The 13175-nt window shown below is 33.7% G+C and overlaps 1 protein-coding gene across 1 annotated transcript; it reads right to left on the bottom strand.

The window, feature by feature from the left end:
- Positions 1 to 11451: 11451 nt before the first annotated feature.
- LOC140983425 (splicing factor U2af small subunit B-like) lies at positions 11452 to 12716 on the bottom strand. Its single transcript, XM_073450477.1, has one exon. The coding sequence runs from the start codon at positions 12534 to 12536 to the stop codon at positions 11688 to 11690; it is 849 nt and encodes a 282-aa protein (XP_073306578.1). The 5' UTR covers positions 12537 to 12716; the 3' UTR covers positions 11452 to 11687.
- Between the last annotated feature and the right edge of the window lie 459 nt (positions 12717 to 13175).

Raw genomic sequence — 13175 nt, 5'->3', positions numbered from 1 at the left:
TGTAGTTTCAGTACATTTAATCTATTTTGAACAATGAAAACAATTCATTGGGTCGAGAACGGGGTCGTGTGGGTCGAGCCAAGGATCGAGTGGGTCGAGCCACACAAAATCTCTTAGGCTCGACCCATAACCTCAAATTGGGTCGTGTGGGTCGAGCCAAAAAGAACAAAAAGCTCGACTCATCGACCCAATTTGAGTTTTGAGGCTCGACCCATCTACCCATGGAGGTGGCTCGACCTACTCGACCCCGGCATGAAGGCTCGACCTACGCTCAGTACACGAATAACATGGAAGCTCGACCCATTGAGATACATTAAACATTCAACTCATATGGCTCGAGATACGTTAAACATTCAATCAATGTTGTAATGAAATTTGTTATAAATTTTTTAGGTTCCATTTTTATGAAATTTGTTAAGAAATTTTGTTGAATTATGAAATTTGTTAAGAATTTTAGTCGAGTAGATATTCAACTCACATTGCTAAAGTAAATGATACATTCTTAACATTAGGTTTCCACTATTATTATGAATTTTTTAACTAACATACTTAAAATTACAATATATTATATAACTCATATTAAAATGTTTACACAATTAAATTATTTTTATATACTTACATTCTAATTATATTCAAAGTGAATTATATATTACAATATGATCAAAACTCAAAATCCCTCTACCCACTCGACCCAAACCCTAAACCAAACCCCAAACTCCACCACTCGACCCACTCTCCACCCACTCGACCCAAAATCGACCCACTAGACCCAAACTTAAAAATCCACCGCGAACACATTACAATTTCTGTCCATTCGACCCACTCACCTCCCACTAGACCCAAAATCGATCCACTCACCACCCACTCAACCCAAACTTAAAAATTCACCACAAACACATTACACATTAATAAAATCGATTGTCTTTAAATGCAAATAAATTACATATCATTCAACCCTATCTTCTACCAAATTTTCCAATAGAATCTGTTTTGTTTTTTTCTTCCACGTCTTCTCTTGATCACAGGTGGTAGTACTGACATATCATCAAGTGGCCACTCGTTCTGATTCAGAATAGGATAAATTGGCTCATAATAGGCTAAGGAACATATCATAACAGAATAATATCTGAGCACAAGGAATAAAAATTAACATCAAAGAAGTAACTCGCTGCAATTGCATGAGAACATGAAATCTTGTCAATATAAAATTCTCTACATGTACATCTCTTCGATTCCAAATCCACAATGTCACTATTTGTAGCACTTCGAACATCGAACTCAAGACGGCCCAGCTCATAAACTTGATATCTCGGACCATTATTAAACCTTTCACGCAGAATCGACTCGACAACTGAAGTGAAATTTGTTGTTGATGCGACGGATGCATTTCATTACCTTGAAAACCAAGATGTAGTCAATGTCTGCAAAGAATTTAGTAGTGCAATGATTGGAAGTTTATTTCTTCCCGCAATCTTGCATTTATAGATTCAACACCATTCATTTTCATAATGTTATACCGAGATCTTAGGCTATATGCTCGAGTCCATCGATCTCATGAATCACTTTCATCCAAAAACTTTGCAGCATCGGGATATATTTTCTTAAACTTCTCGTACCCCACGTCAAAGTCGATTTGCTTATAAATTTTTGCTAAACGCATAAACATTTCGGTACAACCCCCTTCTTTTTGCAAAGAATTTTCATATTTTGTGACAAGTGCCATATACAATGGCCATGATGTGCATTTTTATAAACATCAGCAACTGCAGCAATGATACCCGGATGTCTGTCTGAGATAATCACCAACTCTTCCTCATCAACCACTACTTCCAAGAGCTTCATCAAAAACCAACTCCATGAAGCAATGGATTCTACATTAACAACAGCCCAAGCCAAAATATATTGATGAAAATCTCCATCTTGTGCTGAAGATACAAGTGAAGTACCATCGTACTTTCCTTTCAACCATGTGCCATCAATAGATACGACTTTTCTCATACATCTATATCCTCTTGCACATGTGCCATATGCTAAAAACAAATATTTGAATCTATTATGCTAATCTAATACTAAATATATTATACTACATGGATTCATTCTCTTGACCAATTTCAAATATGAAGGCATAAGAGCAAAACTTCTTTTAGGATCACCTTTGAAGATAACATGAGCAAGTTGTTTGCTTTTCAAGGCTTTGTAATAGGTAATTTCAACCCCTTTATTCCGCATCATTGTCATAATAGATTTTGATTGAGGTGTTTTTTGTTGTCCTCGAAAGTTCTCTACCAACATATCACAAACGATAGATGAGCTTGCTTGTCGATTCCTTTTACGCATTCCTGTCAAGTCACAATTGTGTGTGTTGCAGTATGTACAAATTACAAAATCTGTTGAGTCCTCATGTTTTGCAGTCCAAATTCTCCAGCTGCAACCTTTAGTCACACAACGAACCAAATAGATATTTGGGAATGATTTGACACTTTCAAACTCAAAAGAGGAGTTCAAAGCAATTTTGGATAACACTTTCTTCACTTCAGTTTTGCTTGAAAATCTTTGACCAATAAATAGGTTGGAACCATCGATTAATGAATATGTATCATTGTTAGCTTGAACATGAATCTCAGTATCATGAGCTACACTGATGTGTTGGATGTAAGTTTGTTGCATGACATCATTATCATCCACATGCACTGCATCTATGTCCTCTACATCATTTTCTCTGCTTCTCACATCATTCTCTTCCATATTTTCAGTTGAACATGAAGTATTTATATCTTCCAATACATCATTATTGGTACAATGGTTATTTGAGACAAAATTTTTATCAAAATAGTTATCATACAGATTTGTTTCATTATCCACACAATCATCATCGAAATGAGTCACATTTAAATCCACTGACATGATATTTTCATTTTCAACAATATTGAGTTCAAATTCGACATGAAGTACATGTATTTTTTTTTTTTTGCTTTGGAAAACAATCGAATCGAGGGTCCGGAGGAGAATTGGCCATTCAATCTTGTGAACTAATCGAGACCGAAATTGGAAAAAGATATACGAACGGAGAGGAATAACCAATCGATGAAAGAACATGAAACCACAGCGCCGCAGTACTACCTCAAAGAGATCACAACATGCAACACTCGACCCATGAATTGCAACACATACACATCACTAGACCCATGAATTGCAAGCTCAACCAACACATCACTCGATCGACACACACGACCTAAGTGTGAGGAGCTCGACCCACTCTTGACACCTGGGTCGACGTGTTACGAGCTCGACCCACCTGTGGGTCGAAGGTGATGGGGCGAGATTATGACCGAGATTTGGGTCGAGTCAACACAAATGTTGGACCCACACACACGACCCACACATGCTCGACCAACATACGACCCACACATCAGCACACATGACCATGCTCGACCCACACATATTTGCAGACTCGACCCCACACCAGCACACTCCATCCATCTCCTCGACCACACTCAACCCACACTACCTTGCTCGAATATAAATATTCACGCTAACTCTATCGACAAAAATTCTAACAAAAAACAACCAGAACTAAACTTAAACAAATATAGTTACTACAACATAGCATTAAGAGTATATACTTACTTCTCTTACAAATCTTCAAATTTTCAGTTGATTTTTGATTATTTTGCTGTGAAGAACACAAAAATAATTAAAATGAAACCCCGAAATTCGAGACGAGATAAATTAAAAAATATTTTTTTAAAAAGTGAAATATAACTAACTAATTAATGAGCTAATTAATGATCTCACCTAACTAACAGGGAGTCAGCTCCCTTTCCTCGATTTAAAAAAGTCAAAATGCCTTTTATTTAATTAAATTTTAAATGGATCATATATTTTTTATTGATCCGTCCACCAAATATTTAAATAAATAGATTTTGTTGACATTGTGATTATGATATAATAATTGATTTAATTTTTAAAAAAATCATATGTGTTAAAAGTAAAAATTTACGGTAAAAAGTAAAAATCTCAAACTCACAAAATATATAAAACTACACACTTTATAAAATTTTCTCAACTCAATTGTGTTTTTTTTCATAAATTGAGAGGCCTATTTATAGAACTTCTTTGGAAATAATCCAAAAATAAATACATCATTACATACATCATCACACACTAATTTTCAATATTTATAATTTTTTATTTTCAACATTCAATAATTTCAACTCTTATTTTCAATACTCCCTCTTGTGATGATGATCATAACACAATGATTGCCTTCATTACATGTTTTTACACTACCTCGTTCTTACTAGGAAAAACTCATTGGGATAAAAATCATAGTAAGAGAAAAAGAGTGTAGTTACGTAAACTCTCCCTCATGTTAACATGAACGATTCTTCACAAATTTAGTAGATTATGCATCTAAATGTTATATATAAGCTTTTTGAATATTGTAGTAGGAAGAGTCTTTGTGAAGAGATCTAGTGAGTTTTCACTTGATCGAATGTAACGGATATCAATATCTTTATTCTTCTCAAGCTCTTTGGTGAATGCGAAGAACTTAGGGAGAATATGTTTAATTATGTCGCTTTTTATATATCCTTCTTTCATGTGAGCAACACGTGCAACATTATCTTCATATAGTGTCACAAGCTTCTTGTCGAACGATAATCCGCGTGAGATTTGGATATGTTGGGTTATTGATTTTAGCCACACACATTCACAGCTTGCTTCATGTAGTGCAACAATCTCGACGTGATTTGATGAAGTTGTTATGAGTATTTGTTTCTGTGAACGCCAAAAAATTGCAGTGCATCCACGAGTAAATACATATCCGATTTGGGAACGTGCCTTGTGTAGATCAGATAAATACTCATCATCAGCATAACCAATTATGCTTTGATTGGTATCTTTTGAATACAAAAGTCCCAAGTCTATCGTCCCTCGTATATAACGGAACATATGTTTAATTCCGTTCCAGTGTTTCTTTGTTGGATATGAGCTAAATCTTGCCAATAAATTTACAGCAAAAGATATATCAGGTCTTGTACAATTTGTAAGATACATAAGGGCACCAATAACACTTAAATATGGTACTTCTGGAACAAGAATAACTTCATCATCTTCAAATGGATGGAATGAATCTTTTCTATGTTTAATGATCTAACAACCATTGGAGTACTTAAAAGATTTGATTTATCTATGTTAAAACATTTAAGGACCTTTTTTTGTATAATTTGATTAGTGAACAAATATTCTACATTCTTTTTTTTTTTTTTTTCAATTTGCAAACCCAGACAATACTTTATTTTTCCAAGGTCCTTCATTTCAAATTCTTCCTTCAAGTATAACACAACTTCTTGAATTTCTTTATTCGTTCCAATGATGTTTACATCATCAATATATACAGCAATAATTAAGCATCTGTATGTTGTTTTCTTAATGAAAACTCAATGACATATTGAATTGTTTACATATCCCTTTTTGATTAAGTGTTCACTTAGCCGATTATACTAANATATTACTATCAAGTGATTCTTATAAGTAAGCTGTGACAATATCCATAAGACACATTTCTAAAATTTTCAGATACTGCCAAAATAATCAAATACCGAAACGTAATTGCATCTATAACAGGAGAATGCGTTTCTTCATAATCAATTCCAGGTCTTTGAGAAAAACCTTGTGCAACAATTCGAGCTTTATATCTTATTATTTTATTTTTCTCATTTTGCTTTCGAATAAAAACTCATTCGTATTCAACATGTTTTACACCTTCAGGTGTAAGGACTATTGGTCCAAAAACGTTACGTTTATTTAGCGAATCCAATTCAACTTAGATGACATCTTTCTATTTTATCCAGTCCTGTCGATTTTTATGTTTACCAAGAGATTTTGATTCATGATCTTCATTTTCATTTATGATGTCAAATACCACATTGTAATAAATATCTCGTCAATTTTTTTTATATCTTTTCGGTTCCATTTTTTTTCCAGTATTAATATAATTGATAGAGATTTCAAGATTCTCATCAGTTTGTGGTTCTAACAGAACATTTTCATCATCATGTATTTCTGCCGGAATATCATTCTCTATTTTGTGATCATCGTGTTTCTCTATGCATTTTCTTCTTTGGGACTTTTATCCTCGGAACCGATTGGCCTTCCACGCTTCAATCGTTTTATGACATCATGAGTGTCTTCAATTTGTTTTTTTAGAATTTCAATTCGAGCAGTGGTATTTACAGCATGTATATATGATTTAGTTACCTCTTTTGTGTCTGTAAATGCATCTGGTATTTGATTTGCTATTCTTTGCAAGTGCACAATTTGTTGTAAATCTTTTCATATTATTTAGTTCTTGGATCCAGATGTAAGATTTTCTCATTAAAATGACAATCAGCAAAATGTTCTGTAAACACGTCGCCTGTCTGAGGCTCGAGATATCGAATGGTTGATAGGCTATCATAAACAATATAAATTCCGATCTTTCTTTGAGGTCCAATTTTTGTTCGTTGGGGCGGTGCAATATGCACATATACCATACATCCAAAAATTCTCATATGAGAAATGTCTAGTTCTTTACCAAAGGCAAGATGCAATGGAGAGTATTTATGATATTCACTTGGTCTGATGCGAATTAATGCATCACCATGTAAAATTGCATGTCCCCATATAGAAACATAGAGTTTTTCTTTCATAATCATTGTTCTAGAAATCATTTGTAGACGTTTAATCAATGATTCAGCTAATCTATTTTATGTATGTACATGAGCAACATGATACTCAACAGTGATTCTCATTGACATACAATAATCATTGAAAGTTTGGGAAGTAAATTCACCAGCATTATCAAGTCTAATTTTCTTGATTGTATGATCTATAAATTGATTCCGCAATTTTATTATTTGATAAAGTAATCTTGCAAATGTCACATTCCGAGTTGATAATAAACATACATGTGACCATCTGCTAGAGGCATCAATCAATACCATAAAATATCTAAATGACCCACATGGTGGATGAATTGGCTCACAAATATCCCCCTGAATACGTTCAAAAAACATGAGTGATTCAGTTTGTATTTTAGATGGTGATGGCCTTATAATAAGTTTTCCAAGAGAGCATACTTTGCATTAAAACTTATTATTTTGAAAGATCTTTTGGTCTTCAGCGGATGACCATATGTATTTTTTATAATTCTTCACATCATTGTTGAATCAGGATGTCCTAATCTATCTTGTCAATTGATTAATATTGAAGAATTATCAACTACCATGTTTGATTTAATTAGACTTGTATGTGTATAATGCAATCCAGTAGGGAGCATTAGTAGTTTTTCAACTATATATTTCTTTACTGATTTATATATAGTAAGACACATATATTTCTGATTTCTTTCATTTATTGTATGAGTATCATACTCATGGGAATATATGTAATTAAAACTCAACAAATTTCTTTTCAATTGTGGTGAATACAAAACATCATTTATCAAAAATTTTGTTCTATTTGGTAACAAAAAATGTGCTTTACCACAACCTTTAATCAAGTCTACAGGACTTGATATTGTATTCATCATTGTTTTTGTTGGTTTTAGTTCCAAGAAATATCTTTATCTTCGAGAATAGTGTGCATTGTACCACTATCAGGTATGCAAACTTTCATGTGATTAGTTCCTTGTTTAGCTTTGTTCATAACATTTTTCATATTTGAACTTCAAAAAAATATGTAATGAAAAAAATTAATATCAATACATATGTAATTTATTGAAAAACATAACACATATAATAAAACATTATCATATGAGTACATGAAAAATAAATATTTTACATTTATATTCCACCAATATATTGATCATTTTCAAAGAAATCATTCAGAAAATTTGCAGCATCAAAATGAGTTGAATCACTCAAACGGTCAATGTGTTCAGTGAAATTGGTCTCTTTTTATTTTCCCTTTATTGATTCTTTATGGAACTTACAAAGGTGCTCGGGGGCTCGACAAATACGAGACGAATGTCCTGGAGTGCCGCATCTAAAACAAGAACTTTCAAATCGTTTTGAGTGATTTTCTTTAACACTCATGTTATCATGATGTCTTTTTAGTGTGTGGTTCGTGACACCCTTTTGAGATGAGTTATAGAAGTAACTATCTCGATTGTTTTCAAAACCACGGCCGCCACCACGACCACGACTTCGATTACGACCTCGACCAAAATATTATCTTTGACTTTGATTTTGTTTCCAGGTTTAAATTCATTTTTACTTACAACATTGACTTCTAGAAATACTGTGATCCAGTGGGTCGGGACTGATGATTTCTCATTAGCAACTCATTGTTCTTTTACGCCACAAGAAGACATGCAATAAGTTCAGAATATCTCGCAAATCTAGGCACTCTATATTGTTGTTGTAGAGTTATATTTTATGCGTGAAAAGTGGAAAATGTTTTTTAAAGCATTTGCAATTCCGTAATCTCATGTCCACAAAATTTTAATTGCGAGATTATTCGATACATTTTCAAGTTGTAATCACTGACTTTCTTAAAATCTTGGAATCTTAACGCATTCCATTCATCACGGACGGTTGGAAGTATAGCTTCTCTTATATGTTTAATTCTTTCCTTTAATCCTTTCCATAAAGCCATCTTTTTCAATGAAATATTCACATTTTAATCCTTTATCAAGATGTCGACGCAAAAATATCATAGCTTTTGCTTTTTTTTTTTTGTGATGATGAGATACCATTTTCTTTAATGGTCTCATTTAGACCCAATAACTTAATATGCATTTCTACATCGAGAGTCCATGACATATAATTTTTTCCCGTAATGTCGAGTGCAACAAATTCGAACTTTTCCAAATTTTACATGGTGGTACTATAAAAATAACAATACATTTTATTAGTTAAATTCTAAATTTATTAATATGACAATATAAAGTAACAGATAAATTATAAGTACAAGTATTTTTAAAAATAAAGAAAAAACCCGAGGCGGATATTTTCCGATAAATACAAGACTAGTGATTATAATAACCAAAATAATTATACAAAATAATCTTGAAAGAACCATCTTCTTCTTTTTCGAAAAATTGATGAAGAAAAATTTTAGGGTGGAAGAGTAAGTTTGTAGTGATTGAATGTGTTTGTGAAATCATATTTATATGATAAAAAATAGTTGTTTATGACCGTTTACAAAATCTTAAAAAAATAAATGTATGTATATGTATAATTTTATTGTAATAATATGATGTATATAATGTTAATAATGTTTAAATAATTATGTATATCACATCATATTATTATAATGAGGTGTCGTAAACTCTTTTTATATAATAATATGATATTATATATATTAAATATATACACAATAAAAATAAATAAACACTAAAATAAATATTCTTACTTTTGAATATTATTACATTTTTCTTGTGTTTAGCTTGGAAAAATACGAAGAACCTTCGAGTATCGTGCTGATAACGTGTTAAAAGTAAAAATTTATGGTAAAAAATAAAAATCTCAAACTCACAAAATATATTAAACTATACTCTTTATAAAATTTTCTCCACTCGATTGTTTTTTTCTTCACAAATTAAGAGACCTATTTATAGAATTTTTTTGAAAATAATCCAAAAATAAATACATCATTACATACATCATCACACACTAATTTTCAATATTTACAACTCTTATTTTCAACATTCAGTAATTTCAACTCTTATATCCAACAATATGGAGCAAAAGATCTGACTGAGGTTCTTTATAATCCGATGTGACAATCTTGATATATATTTCAATTTTCATCAAGCCGTTAATTATATAAAATAACACAAAAATTTTGTGAGACGATCTTATTAACAAATCTTTTATTTGGACATTCATAAAAAAAATATTATTTTTTCATGTAAAAAATATTACTTTTTATTGTAAATATGAATATACATAAAAACATATCATGAATAAAGATTCGTGAAACAATATAACAAAAGACCTATTTCTAAAACAAGGAGAGATATTGACTTGCTCGTTTTCTCTGCGCATGTCCTTCATATATGTTGTCTATGTTGTGAAAAAGCAAAAATTTACGGTAAGAAGTAAAAATCTCAAACTCTCAAAATTATCACACTACACAATTTATAATATTTTTCTCTCAACTCAATTGTGATTTTCTTCACAAATGAGAGATCTATTTATAGAAAATTTTTGGAAATAATCCAAAAATAATTACATCATTACATTCATCATCACACACTAATTTTAAATATTTACAACTCTTATTTTCAAAATTCAACTTTCTTATTTTCAACATTCAACTTTCTTATTTTCAACATTCAAATATTACAACTCATATTTTTCAACACTCCTATTATTTTTCAACAGTCTATGATTTATAGGCTTCTCGTAGAATTACAATATTTTTTAAACACGTCTGTTTGTCATTATGCCATGATGACTCAGGGTTTTAAAAAATATGTTGATTTTTTTTTTAATGTGCACAACACCAACACGACCATATTAAATTGGACTCAGATAGTTGACCAACATCAAAACTAAAAATTCATCACATAGCTGTAATAATCAATCTCCAGTGACTCAGCTCTCCCAAAACAGTGGGCATTCACAAAGGCTGACAAACTGGAACTGACAACTTCGACAGAGGTCCTATAAATTAGAGAGTGGCTACCAACAGAGGCGGTGCCATCGCATCCAACATGCATATGTATATAACTATATAATCGTAAAAATAGATCGAAAATATAATTTCTCGTAAGAAAGTGATGAACTTTCATAGGAGAAAGATTTGAGGTTTGATTTGTGCTTCCATGTACATATAAATACATCGCTAAAATTAGGAGACTCTAATTTAAAATTCTCTAACTAAAAGTTATATCAAACTAGACTATTCAAGTCTTTGTAAAATAATGTTTTTTCATTGCCTGTTGAGAACTCATGTGGATTTTAATAGAGCATTCTTTTTATTGAAAAGTGAAAATCAAAAGTTCAGACATGTAGAATCTTCATTCAAGAAAAAGCAAATATGGCTACTCTTATTGCAACATGCTTAAATACAAACACAAATGGTCGACTTCATGCAAGCTTCCTGCTCATGACTTGTGTTGCGAAATGTATCGACACATATAAACCTAAGAGATTCCCTTTATCCATGCAAAGCGTGCACATAGTCATAATCCGTAAGAAGAAAAAAGCTTCAGAATTAAAACCGCTGCTAATTTCATCGCACCAGGAAAGTAGGCATTCCAATCATTTGAGATCCATGATAGCACTGGTAAATAACAGCCAACAGGGGAGACATTAAGCTTAAAACAAACCCATGTCCCACAAAAGGGGCCGACCATAAGGAGCAAGGACAACCAACAGATAACAAAGAAACTGCGAGTATTGCTAATGATAACAAAAATAGAGATGTGTATAGAGCAAAATCATCCGAGGAAGCAAATTAACCATCATGAAAACAACCAAAATCACTAGCCAGTGTCTCAAATCACTAGATTTTAAATGTTCATTGTTATAACATCATATTCATCGGCTATTACCCATTTAACACCTCTCCCAACCTCCAAACGCACACAAAAGAAGCATAACAAAACAAGGAGCCGTTCTAGACTACCAAATTACATAAGTTCCAAATGAAGATAACACGCAAACTGATTATTAGAATATAAAACAACAGTATCACTGACCCTTCTCTTCCCTCTCCCGATTCCACTGTTCAATCCTGGCTCGCCGCTCCTCGCTACCTTCTCTCACGGGACTTCGGCTCCTCCTCGAACTCCCTCCATGCCGCCTTCTCTCTCCCTCATATCTATCTCCATGCCTGTCACCGCCACCACCACCCCTCCTCCCACGGTGGTCCCGACTGTCGTGATCCCCCCTTTCGCGTTCCTTATCCCGCCTGTGGTAATACTCGGCTGGGCTGACACTCCTGCTCCGGCTCCTGCCCCTCATAGACCTCCGACTGTACCTTCCAAAGAGTTTCCTCCTGAGCTCCCTGCCGATCATCTTGACATGCATGAAATTGCAATACCCACCCCGGTTACAACTATTCTCCTCATACTGCCTGCAGGTAGCCTCGCGAAAATCTGTAACTGGAGAGAAATCTCCAATAATTGGGCGGCCGGAATAGTACCTACCCTGCAAGGCCTGCAAGGCAGCGGCGGCCTGATCCTCTTCCTTGAACTGGACATAGACATTGCCGATCATGTGATCAGCGAGATTGTCGCATATATTGAGGGTCTCGATTTCACCAAATTTACTGAGTTCCTCGAAGATGTCCTCGTAAAAATCCTCGAAATGCTCCTGTATCTTAGCTGGGTCGATTGGCTGTCCCTGGGCGTCTACGCCAGGGGTAATCATATCCGGACGTTGGTACATGTTGGAGAGGACCAACGTGGGGGATATATTGGGTCGGTTATGGAGGCGGGAGCAGCGGTCCCCGTGACGACAGGCGCCGATCTTGAAGTAGAAGGGGCAATTCACGCGGTCTTTCTCCGTCCCGAATATCGAGGCCAAGTGCTCTGCCATTCCTCTGTGATTAGATTGAACTAAAAGCTAGTGCGTAGAATTGCTTGGACGCCGACGCCGAAGGCGGGCGGGTTAAGAAGAGAAACCCTATTTAGTTATCGTGCGACTGAGATGGATGGGAGGGGCATGGCGTTCCAAACGAAAAGTACAGCACCACCCCACACCCCTGTGGTCATCAAATAAAATAACTAGTACGAGTTGACTACATTTGTTAAAACATCAATTAAAATTTGAAGATGTTGAATTGTTTAAAAAGCATGATAAAAAAACACATATACACAAATTTTTTATCATCGAATTTCTGGGATGTTATATATTTTTTACATAACTAATTTCTTTAGTAAAATTGAATAAGTTTTTTGAGGAAAAACAAATTATGCATTAGATCAGTCAAGAGCAGTTACTTCCATCAATCATGATAGTTAAGAGTTATCACCCTAGAACACAAGTGAGGGGTTAGACAGAGCAAATTGCGCAAGACCATGTACAACCTTGTTTGCATATTTACTTGCATGACAAATTTTAACGACTCTTCCAAATATCATAAGTTCTAATACATCAAAAAGAGTAGAACCTATAGAAGACAAAATCTCCCATGAAGAGTTAATCCTTGGAATACATTGACGGAATCCGAAAACA

This window comes from Primulina huaijiensis, chromosome 8, assembly GCF_012295235.1.
Source record: "Primulina huaijiensis isolate GDHJ02 chromosome 8, ASM1229523v2, whole genome shotgun sequence".
Taxonomy (NCBI): Eukaryota; Viridiplantae; Streptophyta; class Magnoliopsida; order Lamiales; family Gesneriaceae; genus Primulina; species Primulina huaijiensis.
Note: the sequence above shows the minus strand (reverse complement) of the source record. Positions and strands in the feature narration are given on the sequence as shown.